This window comes from Lonchura striata, chromosome 4 (assembly GCF_050655825.1).
Source record: "Lonchura striata isolate lonStrDom1 chromosome 4, ASM5065582v1, whole genome shotgun sequence".
Lineage (NCBI taxonomy): Eukaryota > Metazoa > Chordata > Aves > Passeriformes > Estrildidae > Lonchura > Lonchura striata.
This window is the reverse complement of record NC_140706.1, coordinates 26,653,572-26,672,343: the sequence shown is the minus strand read 5'-3', so window position 1 is coordinate 26,672,343 and position 18,772 is coordinate 26,653,572. Positions and strand designations below refer to the sequence as shown.

At 37.0% G+C, this 18,772-nt stretch overlaps 1 protein-coding gene across 4 annotated transcripts in view; it reads left to right on the top strand.

Moving 5' to 3' along the window:
* SCFD2 (sec1 family domain containing 2) overlaps positions 1 to 18,772 on the top strand; it is a 188,979-nt gene that overhangs the window by 15,026 nt on the left and 155,181 nt on the right. For all 4 annotated transcript variants that reach the window (XM_085578609.1, XM_021555815.3, XM_085578608.1 and 1 more), the window contains exon 3: positions 14,947 to 15,074. In XM_085578609.1, coding sequence (XP_085434735.1) covers positions 14,947 to 15,074 — 128 coding nt within the window. The remainder of the gene's footprint in view (positions 1 to 14,946; positions 15,075 to 18,772) is intronic.

The following is an 18,772-nucleotide window of genomic DNA, read 5'->3' as shown; positions in this document are numbered from 1 at the left end:
AAAGAATCTGGCTCTGCATGTTCAAACATCTCATCTTTAAGATGTAAAGACTGCTTCAGTAAAGACTGTTTCACAATTTATTTTGGATCTCAATGTATCTACTTGAATACTTGTTCTCAGCTCATAAAAAGAGTATTTTTGACTATTTTAACTACTTATACCATAAAACTTACTAAACAGTGATTTTTGTGGTAACAGTCATTTATGCAAAGAGTTGTCTTTCCATCTGTGATGAAGATGTATTTTTGCACATTAAGCCCTCAAAATGGTTTGGTCAAGAGTTTGCATTGATGACTGCAGGCCTTAGGCAAGCAAATGAGGGAGGGAGGTCAAAGGAGACTACCAAAAATTGGCCTTGTAAATCAAAAACATGGAAGAGACAGAATTCTTGTCATTCCATGGTATCTGGGTTTATTTTCTTACATTTCTCTAATAAGAAAAACACACGTCAGATGTGTTCTTGGTAAATGTTTTCACTTGTCTCATCTGTCTCTGCTGCCAAACGTGACCCAAAATACATTGGTCTTACATGCCTTGAGGACATCTACTGGATAGCTAAGCAGCGCATCTGTAAAAGTGGACTTGGCACTCCAGTGCAATCCCTAAATGTAGATTCAATTGTCAGCACCTCATTACTAACTGCTCTTTCCCTGGAATCATTTTTATTCAAATAACCTTATGCAATAGCTTTAAAACGCAGAGCAGAATGTTCTAAAGTAACCTATTGTATTACATGTAATACTCTCAAGCAATGTTTGTTGTAAGGATCAGACTTTATATTTAGTATAATTCATTGCTTTGTCCAAAACTGAAATTAAAATCCCTGACAAGTAAGTTTTTAATATACATATTTTAAAGAGGTGCTTGCCAAGAATGCTTGCTTTTGCTGTACCTTGTAGTGCACAAAATCCTACTCAGAAGCTTTCAATTAAGTTGATTCATGCAGTAACTCAGTCTGGCATTCTGGATAAGCTGTCCTGCAGCTTGTAGGAAAGAAACATTTTGCTGAAACATTTTGTTGGACTAAAAGGCAGCCAGTTGAAATTCAGATGGGGTTAAGTGATGGTTACGAGTACAAAGAAATTATTTGTATGCCCCTTTTTTCCTTTACCCTGGCAGAGTTTGGCCACTGTTAGAAGAGCAAGAGTGAATTTTGGGATAATCCTAGAATGATGGCCTGTTTTATTGCAGTGAGCAAGAGGGCTAAGAGACCTGTGATCTATCTGGGAAGCCTTTCAGCATCAATTGTTCCCTTTACTTTATGAAGTAGTACATATCCAGATCTGCTAATTGCAAAACAGGGTGGATCAGGTCACAATAAGCAATTCTACTTCTGACAGAGAATTTCACTTTTCAGTGATTTTTTTCATTTGTTTGTCTTGAAGGAAGCAAGTGTTCATCTGGACGTCAGTTGTTTTTTTGCTGGCAGTCCTCCATTTGCTGTGGTGTGCTTGGTTGTTTATTTGGACCAGTCTGCATTTAATTGTTGCTCTGGGGTCTAAAGATCAGGTGTCACTTCTGCTTTTGAATGGTGATGGACAGCTGGAATAACCTTCTTATTTTTGACTTTTTGTTGATTTTTTTTGTTTGGCCTTTAACTCTGCTTGACAATGAATCCACATGCTATTCCAGTCTACGCAGCTTACCTTTCTATTCTTTCTACAGGAGACCCTTTTGAGAAATCTCTGAAGACTTCCAAGGAATGCATTATGACTGTGGGGGTGGGGGTGCAAGAGAAGACTAGGAAGGAGCACTTCTAGATCTGGTCCCACGCTCAGTCCATACTGAGAAGCTTAGTCCTGAATACCTGTCAAGAAGTGACAACACTACCATATGTTTGCTTGGAACTGAAACTTGTTTTTCCAAGTTCAAGTATGATGCATCGTTATCCACAGAGTGCCTCAGTATCACCATAATTGTTTAAGATTCCCTTTAGTACTACTTAACAATGGAAAAGTTTTGGAGTAGCTAAATGTTGTGTTGCCTGTAATAAAGGCTCTTCTGCAGAGATGACTGCTGTGAAGCAGTCATGAACAGTATGTATTATGTATTTTTAAATAACATAATTTTTAAAAGGAATAGCTAGGGGTTAGAGGAAGGATAAGACTTAAGTTGGTTTGAGGTGTCCTGACCACATCTTAGAGTTAGGACACTTTGCCCAGTGGATAATTAATCTGCTTTTCTCCTTTCACAGAGCATGTTCAAGATCATGTCTGTATACAAGATGAAGCTTAGTGGGTTTTAATACTTCAAGGATTAGTAAGACTAAAGATCAGTTGGCGTCTGTCAAAACCAGCCCTACTTTCCTGAGGTGTGTCTTGTTTGTTCTTCACTACCCTCAAAATAAACTGCTAGCTCCCTCTGCTTCAGCTGTCAGCAAATAGGGTTAAAATGATCCAACCTTGAGTTTGTTAAATACACTTGGTGTAGATCAAAAAAAAGAACTTTAAAAAGAAGATTAATAAAATCCCTCTTTTCTTGATATAGTTTCAGTAAAGGTTTTGAGATAATCCAACTTTTGAATAAGACACACTGAAATTCATTTTAAGATATTCATAGGCATTTGGTTGCAGGGTAATAATCATGCAAGATTATAGACTTCAGAGGTTCTTGAAGTCCGTAAGTAACTGTCATAAAAGGACCTCAGGCGAGGATGCTGATCTGTTTCTTGTTGATACAATTGCCAGGCATGGCTTCTGTTTCAGACTGTTTGTGTGACTAATGCTTCCCTTCCCCTCCTGCTTCAGCCTGGTGAGCAGTGACAGCTCTGCATGGATTCCTTTTCCAACACTCCTTACCTTCCCAAATGTGCCTTTTTTCCCTCAAGACTTGCCTTAGGGTAAGGTAACGTCTTCCAGAATAAGCATGACGACAAAAAATGTTGCAGTTTTTACGTAGTCGTGTAATGGTGTGAAACATCACTGCCTGTTGGTTTTGTAGAATGTGAATAGAAATATATTTAGGTCAAACCTGCTTCTTCGCCAGCCATTTCATGCTGGTGCTGTTGCTTCTTCCACCAGAAGCAGCCTTACTTGTTTAGAGGAATTTTCTTTCTCCCAAAACATTTGATAGCTGATGCAGAAATTATCTTGTAGCAGTAATCAGCTGCCATATGAAGTTGGAAAGCTAAGTCACTTTGCTTACATGACTTCCAGTGCGTGTGTGACAGTGTTATACTTAAGTCAGAATTTTCCAAAGAGAGTTTTGGTTTATTGGTCAGTAACCTAAATCCAGTAATTTTGAAATTTGCAGGCAGTAGAGCTTTATGGAATTAAGCACTACTTCTCCTTTTCTCAGGGTAGTTTGGGAAGATGAAGAGTCCTGATCCAAGCAGATTCTCCCTGCAATATCAGCCTCTTCTGTTTAGTCAGCTGATTTTACAGATTTGATGTTCTGTATTTGGATGCCACAGCACATGTAGGGCATGTTGATTTATATCTGTATTTTCTTACGATGTCACAAATAGAGATATCACGTTTATTTTGTATAGCTTTGTTAGTGTTGGCATATGTCATTTGCAGAAGGATAGCTATGAGAGGAAAGGAAGTCCAGGAATTGCAGAGATTTTGCTTGATGTTTAGTCCACAAACAGATCCCTCTTGGTCTTGAGAGGTGTTGTATTTGTAAGGCTTTTGTGCGTTCTCAGTGTTGCTGGTCACAAGCTTATATGTGTAACATAACATGTCACAGCTGTAGCTTAATAACAATCCATGCAGGCTACAGGGTTCATGTTGCTTATGACAGTGGTAAGATATTTATACAATATTACAATTTTGGGTTTGTATTTTTATTCCATCTCTGGATTGTTTGATAACTATTTTTTCTACTAATTTCATTCTGATTTTGTAGCATTTTCTAGAAAGGCAGAATTAGTTAATTTTAAAATTACTAACTAAAAGAAATTGCTAGTCATTCTGTAAATCCTCCAAATTAAACTCTGACTTAATATGGAGGTCATCTTCCTATCTTTTGTACTAATAAGGAAAAAAATTTTGAAGTGCAGTTTAAGGAAACTGCGTTAATGTTTTGCAATATATAATCTAGTTGAATATTCCATATTATATTGCTTCCTTATGTTTCACCTTTTGTTGACCTTCAAGTTTACTGGTTCAAATGGATATTAATGATCTTGGGAATAGCTAGAATAAACAGAACTCAAAAGGGATGAGAACCCATAGCTCCCCAAGCTGTTTGTTGGACTGTGTAGTTTTGGTTTTTAACATAGGAAAGTGCTGTGTTTGCCATCTATAATCAGCTGAAACTTTGTAGAAATGCTGTCTGACTAGAGGATTATTGTGAACAAATAATTTGACAAATATATATAAAATTCTACATTGAAAAACTTCTGGATATTTTATAGGTTTTTTTTCATTAACTGTTCTACTGTTAAGCTGAAACAGAAATTCTGTATTACTAATCTATATAAATAGATAGAATAAGAGGATTTCTTAATCAATTTTCAGGTACTCTCTGTATACCTGTGCATGCGTGCATTTTTGCTGACTTGTATGATTTGTATTAGGGTAAAATAAGTGCAGGGATTATTTCTCTGCTGTCTTGGTTTAATGCACACTGTTGTCATTTGTTTACACTGTAATTCTTTGATATTGGAAGCAGCAATGAGTGGAGTTGCATTACTTTTTAATAACATCATTCGTGCACAGCTGCATTGTCTCCCACATGTGGTTATTAGCAAGTAAAGTTGTTTTTTGTCATGGATGTTTAAGTGTGCATGTTAAACTTTTTGGCTTTCTGAAGCCAAAATACTTATTTTATGTGTATCAGAGCATATATATATATATACAAATAGGTCTATATTTAGATCCACATGAAACCAGACTGTGATTAAAATGCTTGGACTGAGGAAATGTTTGATAAAACTGAGGATGGTAGGTTTGGCAAGAGATGAACATGCTTCAGATGGTGGTTGACCACACTCATCAGACTTGTGTACATATTTTAATTTATAAATCTGGCTATTTGAAAAGTAGATATATGAATGAGCCAAATAGAGTTAAGTTTCTCTTTTATTTTTTTATTTAAGAAAAAAAAGGGGAAATGTAGAATGCTATGTTATCATTTACTTTGGTTGGGAGTTTTTGTTTCCCTTCTTTTTAATCAATTCCTGATGTGAACTGAATCCTTGCCAACCTTTTAATAATTATTTATTAAATTTTATTTTAATTCAGTTCACCTGTGGGACCAAAAATATGTCAAATGTTAAGAATCTGATTTACTTTCCATTATCTATAAAGGAAGGAAAAGGAATTCATCCCAAAGCAAAGAACTGTAGGTAAACAGAGAAGTTTTGTGACATCTTGGGGTTGCTGTGTTGGTTGTGTTTATAAGTACCTCCTGAAATGTTTATTTTTAAGTTCTCCCATGCTCTGCTGATAACAGGGAGCATATTTCTTCCTGGTTTGGAGTATAGTGGTTGTGGTTTTCTCGGAACATAGTAGTTTATAGTTTGTACAAAACAGCAGTTTTGCAACTTAAAATTGCAGTGATGTTTAAAAACTGGTTTGATGTCACTCTGTTCACATTTTTTTTTTAAATAAACTTTTGATTTTTTTTGTGTTCTCAACATATTTTAGACCTTGCTACTATGTTTGTGAAAACCCTGTCCCATATTTCCTTATGCTTCTTTGTAAGATAAATGGAAACTTATTCTCTCATGATGTTCAATAACAGAGAACACTTTCCTATTACTGTTGGTCTTTGTCACTAGCACTGTCTTGTGAATCTTAGTTTCTCTTCTCCTAATGGTAAGCAATAATCTGTTTTTTCATCCTGTGTCTGAAAATGATTGCAAAATTCAAGTTAACTTGACTGGCATTGCCCTGAACCCAACTGTTCCTTGTCTTATTGGTGTGTTTTAACCCACTTTCCTCTGGTGCACTCCACAATGTACCCTTCTTTTGTGAGCCAGAGCTTTCAAGGAATGCTCTGCCTGTTGGGATTTTTTATGGCCATGTTGAGTCAGCTGTAGACAAAACCAGTGATGAAGGAAAATGTGGACTGTATCCTGTGGAACTCCCTGGCAGCACCTCCCAGCTGTCAATGAGTAGGCAAAGGAAGTTCTTTGCTCCTCATTCAGTTTGCAGAGTGATTCTGCATTCTGGGTCAGTATTACTGGCACAAGAAGACCCATGCCAAAGTAAAAGCAGGGGAGGAGCCAAAATACTAAGGAATTTTTTACTTCTATTGGCAAATCTTGCCTTTTTATGAATGAATCTACTGTATTAGTCCAGTGAATACTGTGCTTCCTTGGTATGTATACCTGGATATTGAACAACATACAGTGAACTGACAAACTCCTTGTCACCTTTTTTATTACAAATATTTCAGGTAGTCCAGAGGAGAATCCATTGTAAAATTTGTGGCTGATAAGCAGCTCCCAGTTTTGCTCAAAGTGCTTCAGCGTTGGTGGCTGCAAGCTGATTTGCAACACTTTAAATATTGTTTTAGAACTGCTTTTAAAATGACTGGCAGCTTCATTTTATTTTAAACAACAGACATAAGTGTTTTAAAATAAATTGGTGACAAAAGGCTCTTAAACATTTAGTCTTACTGTAATGATTTTTGTCTATATTTTTAAATTAGATTGTTTTCTTTTAATTAAAAATTGATGGTGCTTTTGTCTTGCAGAAAATTAATTACTGTATAGTTTGATAATGAAGTTCCCTAACATCTAATAAATAATAACTTCGTCATACAGAACTATGTTCTGAAGTATTTTAACAGTATATGTACTAGGAAATACTCCTAGTTTGGATATACTAAATATCAAACTATATCAGATATGCAAGACCTCTTGTTTTCTTTTGGGGGAAGTTCAATAGTTTGCAGAACTAACAATATAGAAAATTAATTTATGTGACCCTTTCTGTTGTAGGACATGATTTATTTTTTGCTTAAGTATCTCATGAAGCATTGATTATTTTTTAAACTTTGCAGTACAATTTAATTGACAGATTAATTTCTGCTTTCATCTGTTTTTCTAGTGAGATTATTTCTTTAAAATTCCTGTTTGCTGCATGGAAAAATGCAAGTCTCAAAACCTTGTGTTGTTGAGGCAGAAAAGTTGGTGTTTTAATAGCACTCTGTGTGACCTTTAGTGAATCAATTGTTTTATCAATCAAATTATGCTAGTATGAGTTAATTAATTAACTTGATGTGATACAGCCTTCCTGGAGTATACACAGAGAGGAGGGAGGGGAAAGAAGGGTCTGTATAAACACCATATGCAAAGGCTGAAGCTATCAGCCTGCCATTAGCTTTTTATCTAAGAGGCCCTTGGCATATAAATCAAACAATAACCTCTCTGTTTTGACTCTGTGCCAAAGTATACAGCCACAGTTGAGTCTAGGACAGATCACGCCCACCGAGTGGCTTGAGGGCTTGGAGTGAAACTGGGAAATAACCATTAAATTATTCAGGAACATATTTATGTTCTTTAATGTTGGCTGTTGGATGCTTTTTTTGGTACTATTTTCTTCATGTTCTAATTATAAAAGCCAATACATGGAAGCATTTTAACATCCATCTAAGTGAGGATGTGAGATAATGTTCTAAGTTGAAGGGCTGCAAAGAACTTGTTTTGTAAAAGGTTTTGTCAAAATTTTTACTAATTTATGGCAGAGGTGGTAATTTTAATTTTCCTGCAGTTTTCTTCAAGAACAATGCCAAGATGACATTAGTTTTTCTGTATGGTCTTTTCCTAAGGTTAGGCTGGATTGGAATATAGTTCCATTTTCTACTGTCTTAACTGCATTTAATTAGGCTGAGCAGATCTGCCAACTGTACAAAATGTTCAGCAGCACAATGACAGCCCACTGCTAGGAATCACTTTAAAACCTAATGTTATTTTGCTTTCTTAGAAATACTGTTAGTCCCTTCTGGGGATGTGCAACTTACATTTATTTGAAAACAAAAATTTTGTGTATTTTGTATTTTTCTCTGACTAAAGTACTGCTGACTCTTTAGTTGAACACATATTGGCTGAGACCATCAAGAGTACATGCTTGGGATGTGCTCAAATTGCAGCCATGCTAGAGAATGAGCTCCTGGAAATACCGATAGCTGTTTCTAATATGGAAAATTTTAGAGAAACTATGTTGGACTGTTTGGTGAATTTCAGAAGGGTGAAATGAAGAGCAGCTTCATTCTCTGAACCCAGCTGTGTTCTGGGAACATGGCAGTGTGGAGCTCTTCTCATCCACCTGGTATTCCCCACAGTATGTCCACACAATCCCTGTGGCATGGAGGAGCTGCTGTTCCGGCGAGGCAATTCCAGATATTGTTGGTTGTTTCCAGTGAGGAGCTGCTGTATGTGGCATGGGGTGCAGTCAGGGACTTTGTTGTCCCCACCATTGCTGTCAGGCTGGCGCTTGTCCCCAGAAATCTACAGGACTTCTGATGTAGCCTTGGTGCAGCCTCCGCTGTCTGCAAAACAGCAGGGCAATTGGAGATGGGAGGATGTCTCTTCATACATGGCCCTTTGCTCCAGGCTCAAAGCCAAATCGTTGCATCTTATCACAGTCTTGTGCTTCTCTTTGTTTTATCAGTATTCAAGTGACATATTGCAGCAATGGATTTGTCCTTTGTAGTAATGGTCTTCTGACCACCTGGTGTTGCTTTTTGAAGTGATGTGCACTTAAACGTGCGTGTTGCGTTGTCTTTAAAGAAATGTGTTATTGCAAAGGCAATACTTGGCAGCACACCCTTTTTTTTTTAACAGTCACTCAGTTTTGGGCAGCTTTGTGGTATTAATGACCTTCAAATTTAATCTTTACTGAATTTTTCCCTTCTCCCTTTCTCTTGTGAAAATATACAGATGCAGCTGAGCTGTAAAGCTATGTAGACAAAAGGTGAAAGCTTTGCTGATACAATAACCACAGAATCTGTCACATGTCGAGACTACCAGAATTTTCCTTCTGATTTTTTTTTATCTGTGAAAGTATAAACATGACTACTTTGTTATGCTGAAATTCTGTCATTTTGGTTAATTAATTTTTGAAGCCTACTCAGTTATTTTCTGTCTCCTATTCAGAGCCCGTGTCAGCAAATTGCTGTTTGAAATTCCATGTCCTTTGCCAGGTGTATAAATAAGAACATTTGCTTATTATTTCTTCCTTATTAGTATCTTGCTTATATGATGTCCTCCACCTGGTTATTTGCTGTTTATGATGTTATGATACAGGCTGTGCTTTTACCTGATGCCAAGAGGTTTAAAACCAAAATAAAACTGTAAAAAGTCATATTTTTTCTCTTCATTTAAGCTATAGGAGACCTGTGAAGGAAACTGTATGTAGATACTGATTTCTCAAATTGGCCTTTGAAAAGGTTGTGGAAGAGACTTTTGACCTGTTTTTCGGTAAGCCTGGGGGCATAGCAAGGCCTGCATGTAACTGAAAAAAATGCCAGTGTTTTATAAGGAGAAAACAGGATGACCTGAATTTGTCCTGTTAGGCAAAGAAGTCCAGACAAAAATCCAGTAATAGATAATGTACATGTCACTTTTATCTTCCTTGACTGGAAATCAGATCACATCATAATAATTTACAATGGCTTGCCAGAGACTACATATGTGGCTCATAATTCTGGTGATTATGGTGTGCTGCTTGGACAAGAGTGTTTGACTTGTTTTTATTGGTAAATTACTATGCTGATTGAAGAAATATATTGCCAAACTAATACTATAAATGTTAGGAGGGTTGGGAATGGTCTATTTGTACATCCAAAAACATAATGATAAATTAGGAGCACTTAGTAATTGAATGAACATATTTTCTAGTATAGGCATACCACTTCCTGACCTTTTACTCTTGCATTAGAGACCAGGAAGACCATATTTTAATAATTTGTAAATAATAGACAAGACCTGAAGCACTAAGGGAAGTAAATACCATTCTTTACTGGTGGTATGAAGCAAGACACATGTCATTTCAGCCAAGGGTAAATTGTGGTGTTGTGCACGGGGCCCCCTCAGGGTAAGTGCCTCTAGTTTACTGTGTTTGCCTCTAGTTTTGCATCTGCTCTGAGAGTTTGCTCTCCATTGACTGGTGCTTGATTTCACCTGTTTCCAGGCTACTGCCTCCAGCTTGGTAATAGCACATCCCAGTGCCCCAGCCTCCCCTGTTCTCCCCAGATCTGTTCAAAATGTCTAAGCCTACAGATAATCAGGGATAGGGATGCTTTCTGTCTGTCAGAAAAACTTGGCAGTGTTGCCCTTGCAGGACTGGACCAGACCAGATCAAGAGAGTTAAGTGTCAATTATTTTAACAGATGCAAGATTAGGCATTTGATAATCAACCTGTAAATGTCTAGATCAAACAAATTAGTTTAGTTATCAGAACACGTTACTGAAAGGAGTTCCATGGGAATGAGAGCAAGCTTCCCCACAGTGAGTATTGCTGAAGCTAGTGCACCATCACCAAAAGAGCTGCTTACCATACTGTACCCTTACTTTTGCTCAGGGTTTTGGTTTTTTCACCCTGTATCTTTTAAACAACAGATTTCATTGTGTGTTCTTTCCTTTGGATATTATAAATTTGAGAAGCCAGCTGGTTAGCCACTTCATGGCTAAATAGTTTTATTATCAATTTTTATAATTGATGAACTGGCTTCTCAAATATATAATGTAAATTTTTATTTTTGTTTTTCTCTTCTTGAAACACCTGCATCAAGCTTTAGTCGACATTGAACATCCCAGTCTGACTGATTCTCATCAGCACCTTTTTCCTTGCAAAATTGCCAGGAAAATTTCAGGATTCTTATAGACTATGGATCTGATGACTTGGTCCTTTTCCCCTCTGTCTTCCTGATTCAGCTTTGAAAACTGGTATGCAAATACCAGAAGTAGGGGAGCTTCATCTTTAGTTATCTAGATTTCTCCCTCTTTCTTTATAATTATTTTAATTGTCATTTTAAAGTACAAATTATATGCAGTTAAATTTTAATTAGTTTTGAAACAGAGAATGTCTCATTAAAAAAGTTTGTGTATGACGGGAAGGGAGAAATTTGCAATTATGAGATGTCTTTTAAAGGCTGCTTTATGTAAATTTAATGGTATAACTGTGTCCAGTGGGGCTTTTCAGAGACTTATGCTTTTTCTCCGGACTTAATGTGATATTTTTGTTTAATAAATGTTCTGCCAGGTTACTGCTACGCTTGTTTTTATTAAATTCTGTTTTCTGATATAACTGGGTGATTAGGTACAATACAATGACTATAGCAATAAAAGAAATGGACAGGGTATCAAATCTGTGAGCAAAACTCTACCCTTTTTGGTGAAACTGATTTTCTGGAGAGGCTCCTGCATCTTAGTGTTCTCTTCTCTTCTCTTTGTCAGGTTTGCTGTGCCCTGCAAAACATTTTGTAATAGAAAAGCACACAAGTGTGTACTGTAATATTTACCTAATTTTGTTACCTTTTTTTTTTTTGAGGGGTGTTTTTGAATTCCTGAGATGTTCTGTTGTGTAACTGTAAAGGATTTATTTTTTTCTTAAGCAAACTATCATCATTCAGACGATGTCTTTTAAGGGTTTTGTAATACATTGAATATTGAAAAAAAAAAACAACAACCCAAAACTGTTTCATTTCAGAAAACTTATTTCAGAGTGCAAAGGTTGACTAGATAATGTGTAAAATCAATACATAGTTCTTGGGAAGTAAGGGAATGCGAGATGAGGGAGAAATTAATTGGGGTGGTGGATTCCATAGAAATCACTGATTACCAGTGTCACCAGACTGGGGCACTTGCACCAAAGCAAAGGAACTGCAGATGGGAAAAGGAGGAGGGGAAGGGCACCATGACAAGAGCTGGAAGGCAGTTCCAGTTAAATGTTTCCCCAAAAGGGTAAGATAAGATAATAAATTTTCCAAGTGTTAGAAATCTCTAAAAGGAAAATGTGGTAACTTCTCAGATCAGGCATGAGGCAACACCAGAGCCCTGTGCTGTGTCCTACTGACTCATTCCCAGCAGTCATTCCTGTCTTGTTACTGATGAAGGTTAAGAGTGGGTGTTTTTCAAAGCAAAAACCTTTATTGGAAAGGGTAATAGAGCAGCAGAAAAAATACAAGTACTTCTGTGGATTTTTTTCCCATTATATTAAAAAAAAAAAAAAAGAGCTTATAATTGTTTTCTGTGGATTGACCTAGTCAGTTGACTGTTAGCTATTGATATACATTGACCTCACCCTGCTTATATATAGTTATATATATGGTACCTAAACCACTAATTATTCTGTAGAGCAGTGGGAAGAAAAATGTCTACAGAAAATCTGGATGACAGAGATGTAACATACAGGAGTATGGTTGACTCTCCTCTCCCTTAAGGTTGTACCAGAGTTGTTTTGCTTTTTGCTATTTTTGGTGTATTAAAGCAACCCTCAGGAATCCTGCAAACTTTGGTTCTTGGGATTAAAGAAAAACTTGCTGTGGCTAAAGGAGGAAGAAAAAGATATACAAAGCAAAAAGTAAATCCACACCCCTCCCCTTTTTTTGTTTTCCTAAAGCATTAGTATGACTCATTCTTAATGTTTGTTTCTTTGTTTAATGTTAAATAATGGGTCTGTTATTTTGGAGTAGTATTATAGCTTATTAATAAGTAGAAGTACCAGCTGAAACAGGGACTTCTGGTAGTGATGGTACAATATAGTGTGATACATGTTGCTTTCAAAGCCTTGCCACCTAAAATGACAGGACTGATCCACACATGATGTGGAAAGGGAGAGCAGCTGTTGTGGTGCGGCATGACGAAGGAGGGAACCATCCTCTGCTGCCAAGCAGCAAGCAAGGATTATGGAAAAATGGTGTAACCTTATGATATGCACTCTTTTATTGACTTCTATAGATGCTTTTAGGATGAGTTTTCTACACTTTACTATTTGGTAAGTATCTTTATGAAGTATAGGAGTGAGAAAGATGAGACTACAAAAGCCCATGCAAAATCTGGTAGGCTTTTATTTTAGCTTCCTTATGTTGCTTGTTTTCCTTTGTTTGAAAGGCTTAGCTCCTGGTGTCTTGTTTATGTGAGACTGTGCTTACATTTATGGGGATGAAGGGAATTGAGAATGAGTACAGTTAAAGATCTTGAACAGAAACTTTCCTTTTTTTTTTTCTTCCAAATAGGGGAAAAAGTATTTTTAAACCTAGCTTCCTACTGTTTCAGGTTCTGTTCCTGATCTCTATAGATTTGGTATTGGAACTGTGTCTTCAGGAAGGGATTAGTTATCAGGCAATGCAGTGGCCATATAAAATCCAAACCTCAGGCACAGTTGTAAATGACAGCGAGACATGTGAATGTGATGTGAACAGGATCAATACAGTGCATTTACAAGTGATGTTGGGTGGGGAGTAGATTGAGTAGATAATCTGTAAAAATAGCATACCTGAGGATCACGGAATCAGAGCTATTAAAAGACCTCCAAGATCACCATGTCCAACCTTTGACTGAGTACTCCCATGCCCACTAAACCATACCACAAAGTTCCAGATCTACTAATTTTTGGACAGATATGGTGACTTCCACCACTTCCCTGAGGTGCCTGTGCTTTTAGGCACCTTTTTACCCATTCCATCAAGAAATTCTTATATTGTGTTGAAGCATCTAGTTGCTTTGGAAATCTCTCATTTCTTGCACTATTGTATGTTACATATCACTGTAATTTTTTCTTGTGAGGAATCTTCTTGTAGCTGCTGCCCACGAAAAGTTGCAGCATCACTGCTCAGATCGCACTTGGTGATGGAGTAGAGGGAGTTGCTGCAGGTGCCCAGCTGCTTTTAGGAGGTTTTGCCTCCTGCCTCTGTGTTTAGAAGGAGAAATGGAAAGACTGTGTTAGGTCATCTGATTTTTTGTTTATCTTTGCCACCCATGGCAGTAGGGTGAAATTTACACTTCCTATTAATTTGTGATTTGTTCAGAAGAGGGGTAACTCAAACTTCTTCCCACAGTCCTTCCACCCACTCAGGCTTTGACAGAGGATGTGGGTTGCTTGGATATCAGAAATGGAGCTTGGTGACCCTCTTACCTGGTTTGGGAGATAGCTCAGATTTACGAAATACAGCCCTGCTGTTACAGCAGAGCATAAAAACAGCTGCTCTGGAATGGGTATCTAATTAATTACAATGGATTTCTCTTTCCATGAAACAAAGCTTGTTTTGGCATGTCTATAAGCATGTTGTAAATAACATCAAAATGTCTTTAGGAGTTAAATGTCTACTGAGGAGAAAACAGAGGGAAGCTTTTCCTTTAAAACAAAAAATACATTTAAAAAAAATCAACATAGTTAATCCCAATGTGTGGCTTTAGTCCCAAGCAAGGGATTTTCCTACCTTATCCTCCCTTGCCACTGAGAGAACACTGAATTAATTCACACTAGCAACAAATGCAGTGCCTTGGAGGAAAGAGAAGACTGACAGGGAACTGAATGCAGATGAGCTGCACAAATCCTAATTTAAGTTTAGCAGCAACAACAAAAAGGAAATCTTTAATTACAGAAATCATAAGGACAGTTAATTTCGGCTATGGATTATTCATTTCGCCTACAGAGTATCCATGAAATCCAAAGTGACAGTAGTTCATCAAAATTACAACAACAGCCTTCAGCATTGGGAGTACCAACTTTTTGCATCCCAAAGTGGGGAAATTAGAGCCCATCCTTTCCATAGCTTTTTAATAACTGAAGAAGTTTGAACTGTATCTGATATTCTCATGGTTGGACAGTAGTAGTTACTTTTAGAATGTCATGCTTATTAATTATTTGTGAATTCTAATGCATTATAATTGGTAGCAAAAAAATCTAGCTTTTCTTTGCTTGTATCCTGCCTACCTGAGAGATTATTAAGTAGAAGCATTCATCTCAAAACATAAATGTTGATATAAATTTACTCCATTATTCAAACAATGGATGTTTGTTGTGTAACAGTGTCATTTTCTTACAGTGAACCAGCTGCCAAAGCTCTCTGGGAGTCCTTCATGAACCTCAAACAAAAGGAAGCTGTGATGGAGGCCAGGAGACACCTTGTGGAGGCTGCAAGCAGAGAAAATTTACCAATTAAGATGAGCATGGGTGAGTAATGTGACAGTCTCCCTTACATAGTGATAAAGTGAAAGATGATGCTGGCTTCTCTTTTTCCACATAACTCTCTTGGGCAAATCCACTCATTTTTAGTTCATCCCCATCGTTGTCAACAGGTTTCAGGGCAGCCTTCATGGCTACCATAGGATCTTTCTGGTATATAAATGAGAAACTTTTTTTTTTTTTTAAATTCAACAGCCTTAAAAAGATTGAGAACCGTGGTGAAGCATTGGAGTTCTAGAAGGAGGGTTTTAAAGGCATGTAAATGGTTAGCAATGCTACTTGTCTTTATTTTACAGAACATGAGAATTTGTTGTAAAAAAGTTAGCAATATTTGTGTCTTGAAAGCAGACATCATAAATAGCAACTGGAAGTTGTGCAGCTCTTGTATTATATAGGTAGTATTTACTTTACATAGGTAATGAGGTTTATGTTAAGTAAGGCTGCCTGGCTCAGGGGAGTTTAAGCTGAAATCCATGTCTGGATACACTTTATACCTCAGTTTTCAAAATATTAGAGAAACAGATTAAGACAAAATGGTTTTCAATAGCTCTTTTAGAACCTCATTCTCATCATGTACCATACTCAGTAAAACATGGAAATTGATATATTAGGCATATAAAAACTGGTATTGCCTCTATACAGCAATGTTTTTAGTATTGTGTATACTCTTAGGTCTACTTCTTGCTGAACTTTTCATTAAGAGAGAAAAATTCTCATAAAATAAGAGTAAAATACTTTTATCTGTGACTCCACAGTAAACTGCCAAGATGTTCTAGAATTAGATGTACAACCAACTAATTAATTCCTTACAGCTATAACATGTAAGATATTGTATGGTCTTTATAAATTTCTAGAGCATGCATTTAATAGATTATTAATCAGAAATAATGGATTTCTGCAACAGTAATGTTGTAAGCTGTTTCAAAGAAATGGAAAAGGAGTAGCTCAGAAAAGGCTATTATAAATTTGTCTGAAGGAGGGAAGGTTCAGTAAACAATAAAATCTTGTTTAAGTTTTTAATATGTATGTGAGTGTCCACCATAATAATGTTAAGAAGTCCCCACTATTTTTCTGTGACATACACTTTAAAAGCAATTATTATTAATGTTGAAATTAATCTTTGTTATAAAAGTAATTGCTTCATGTCTTCAAGAGATAATGATCGTTCTGTGACCTTTACTCCTTTGTGTGAATGATTAGATTAGCCACCCTTCCCTCTGTGTCCCCTTCCTGTGGTATCCAGTGAAGGCTGCAGTAACCTAGTTTTTAATCACAGTAGCTGACACTTACTGGATATCTTGCATACATAGGCCCGATATGGTGCTATATGGAAACATCAGGAGCTGATGGTGAAATAAATTCCTGATTTTTTTGTTGTTGTTGAAATGTAGCATAAAATAATACTCACAGAATTTTGTTATTTTGTGAATTTTATATTTATCTTGCACTAGACTCATAGTCTTAACTTTGTAGTTGAAATTGAAAGGCTGAAGTAAAGTTTGAAGTAGGCTTGTAAATGATAAACAGGGATAAAATCAGAAACAGGGAGACAGAGGCACTACAGTAACCAAAATAAAACATTTCTTACTGAGTAGAAATGCAGAAAACCCAAAACACATACCCAAATGTCATATTGTGCAATGACACATATTTGTTGATGGCTTCTTAAAATGAACATCTATTCACTGCTTGTTCATGCTGCAGAACATCTTGCTTTTCTGTAGGGAAGCTGGAAATTGTGCTGTTTATCAGTTGCTGCATTTGCTGAGAAGCAAAAAATCGTAGTGGCCTGTTCTGGTCCTGATTGCTGTGTTTTTTTGAAATACTCCTTCCTATGCAGCTGTGATATGAGGCAACTCTGGCTGGAGAGAAGGGAAATGCTTTCACTGGGCTCTGTGCTTAGACTTGAGCTTTTTATGATTTTACTTCAGGTTCTGCCTGTGTTGGAAGATCTCAGTGGATTGCACATTGTTTTTCTCAACACCTAGGGCATTTTCTGAGTTTTTTATGGCCCTGATATTAAATGTCAGAGACTTTCTAGCATGAAGGTTTCCTCTTACTCTCTTTACTAAGACCAGCTGTGTCAGATGGTAAGAGTATTTTCCATAGTACTTCTTTTTTGCCTTCTTTTTCCCCCTGGAAATAAGGAGTGAATTACATTTGAAAGCAAAGCTTTGAATTCCACTTGGTGTAGCTGAGCCCTCCTGCAGTGGCCACCTGCCTGAAAAACTGCATCACTTGTGACACTGGCAGCATGGGAGCCCTTTGCAGTGATGGGAAACTCAATCACATCCTGTTTCTGTATTTTCAGTGAAAGGAAAAGAAATTCTGTTGGTTTCTGGGCTTTGAAAGGCTGCTCATTACTCTGAGGTGTTCTTGTGCTTGCCCATGTTTTCCGTGCAAGGGATTTGCCTGATGCCCACCTTTCCTCTTTCTCTGCCTCCTGTGTGTGGCAGGAGCAGTGACAGTTCTGGGAGGATACACGACTCAAGCCTTTGCTTTCTGATATCTTCTGAATGTGTCTTCTTCCTCCTGAGAAGGAAGGAGAGTAGGAAAACTGTAGAAGGGGACACATGTCTTCTCTCCAGCACCTCTAAATGTCTGCAGGCCATTGAGAACTCCAATCTTTTTCCATTGAGATCAGCAGGAAGAGAGGAGAAGAAATCTGATGAAAGAGAAAAAAAGAGAAATAAAGGATACAACAATTAGGGTTACATTTATTGAGCAGGGTAAATTACAGCTCTGCTTTCAGGTGTTCTTGATTTGCATATTCACTGTTTTAGTTGTGTCAATGGAAGTGGTAGTGGGGGTGTCTGAAGTATTTGTTTGCATGTAAATGGTGCATGTAAAAGGACAGTAAATAAGCTGTCCTTTTCTAGATGTCATTTAAATAAAGAGGCATTAAAATATTTCATGTCAATCTATGTACATACACCCTCTTCAAAAAACCCAGAAGCCAACAGACAACACTTTTTAAGAAATACATCAGCTCCATTTTTCCTCTGAGGTATTTGCATTTGTGTTATGTACCCAGGTGAGGGCTGGTAAGTACTTGCCAAATTCTGGTCTCATATCCTGTAGGTGTGTAGGTGTAAATACATAGGTGTAAATAATTTTGACATAATAAAAATCCTCTCATTTAAAATGTATTTTATTTAAAGAATTAAATACCCTTTTGAAAAGGTCTTTGGAAAAAAGATTGTCTTAATAGCTTTTGGGCAAGATTTATAGCATTGTACTAAATTTAAGTCAAACTGTAAATACTGGAAAGGGATTACTTCTGCCCACCCCTTAGTAAGTGAGTGTAACAAAGCTGCTCTCAAGCAGCAGAGAGCTGCCTTTTCTATTCCTGAATTTCCTGCTCCGTTCTTCATACATCTGATGTATATCTTCATCATTCTCTGAGCATGGCTGCCCCTGACTCTTTGAAAGCTTTACTATTAGTATCGTATTTGGCAGTGGTAAAAACTTTGCTACAAATGTTCTTTTGTGGCTTTAGCAATACCCCTACCCTTCTGATTGAAAAGAAGACAGTAAACCTAGACTGAGTCTGAATTCCTTTATTGTGTCTTTTTACTGGCATGGAGACTGGTGAAAGTTGAAACTCTGGTACAGTAACAGAAACAAAGTGCAGTGTGCTGTTACACAAGCCCTTGTTAGCGGGAGAAAAGCCTTTTGGTTTCTTT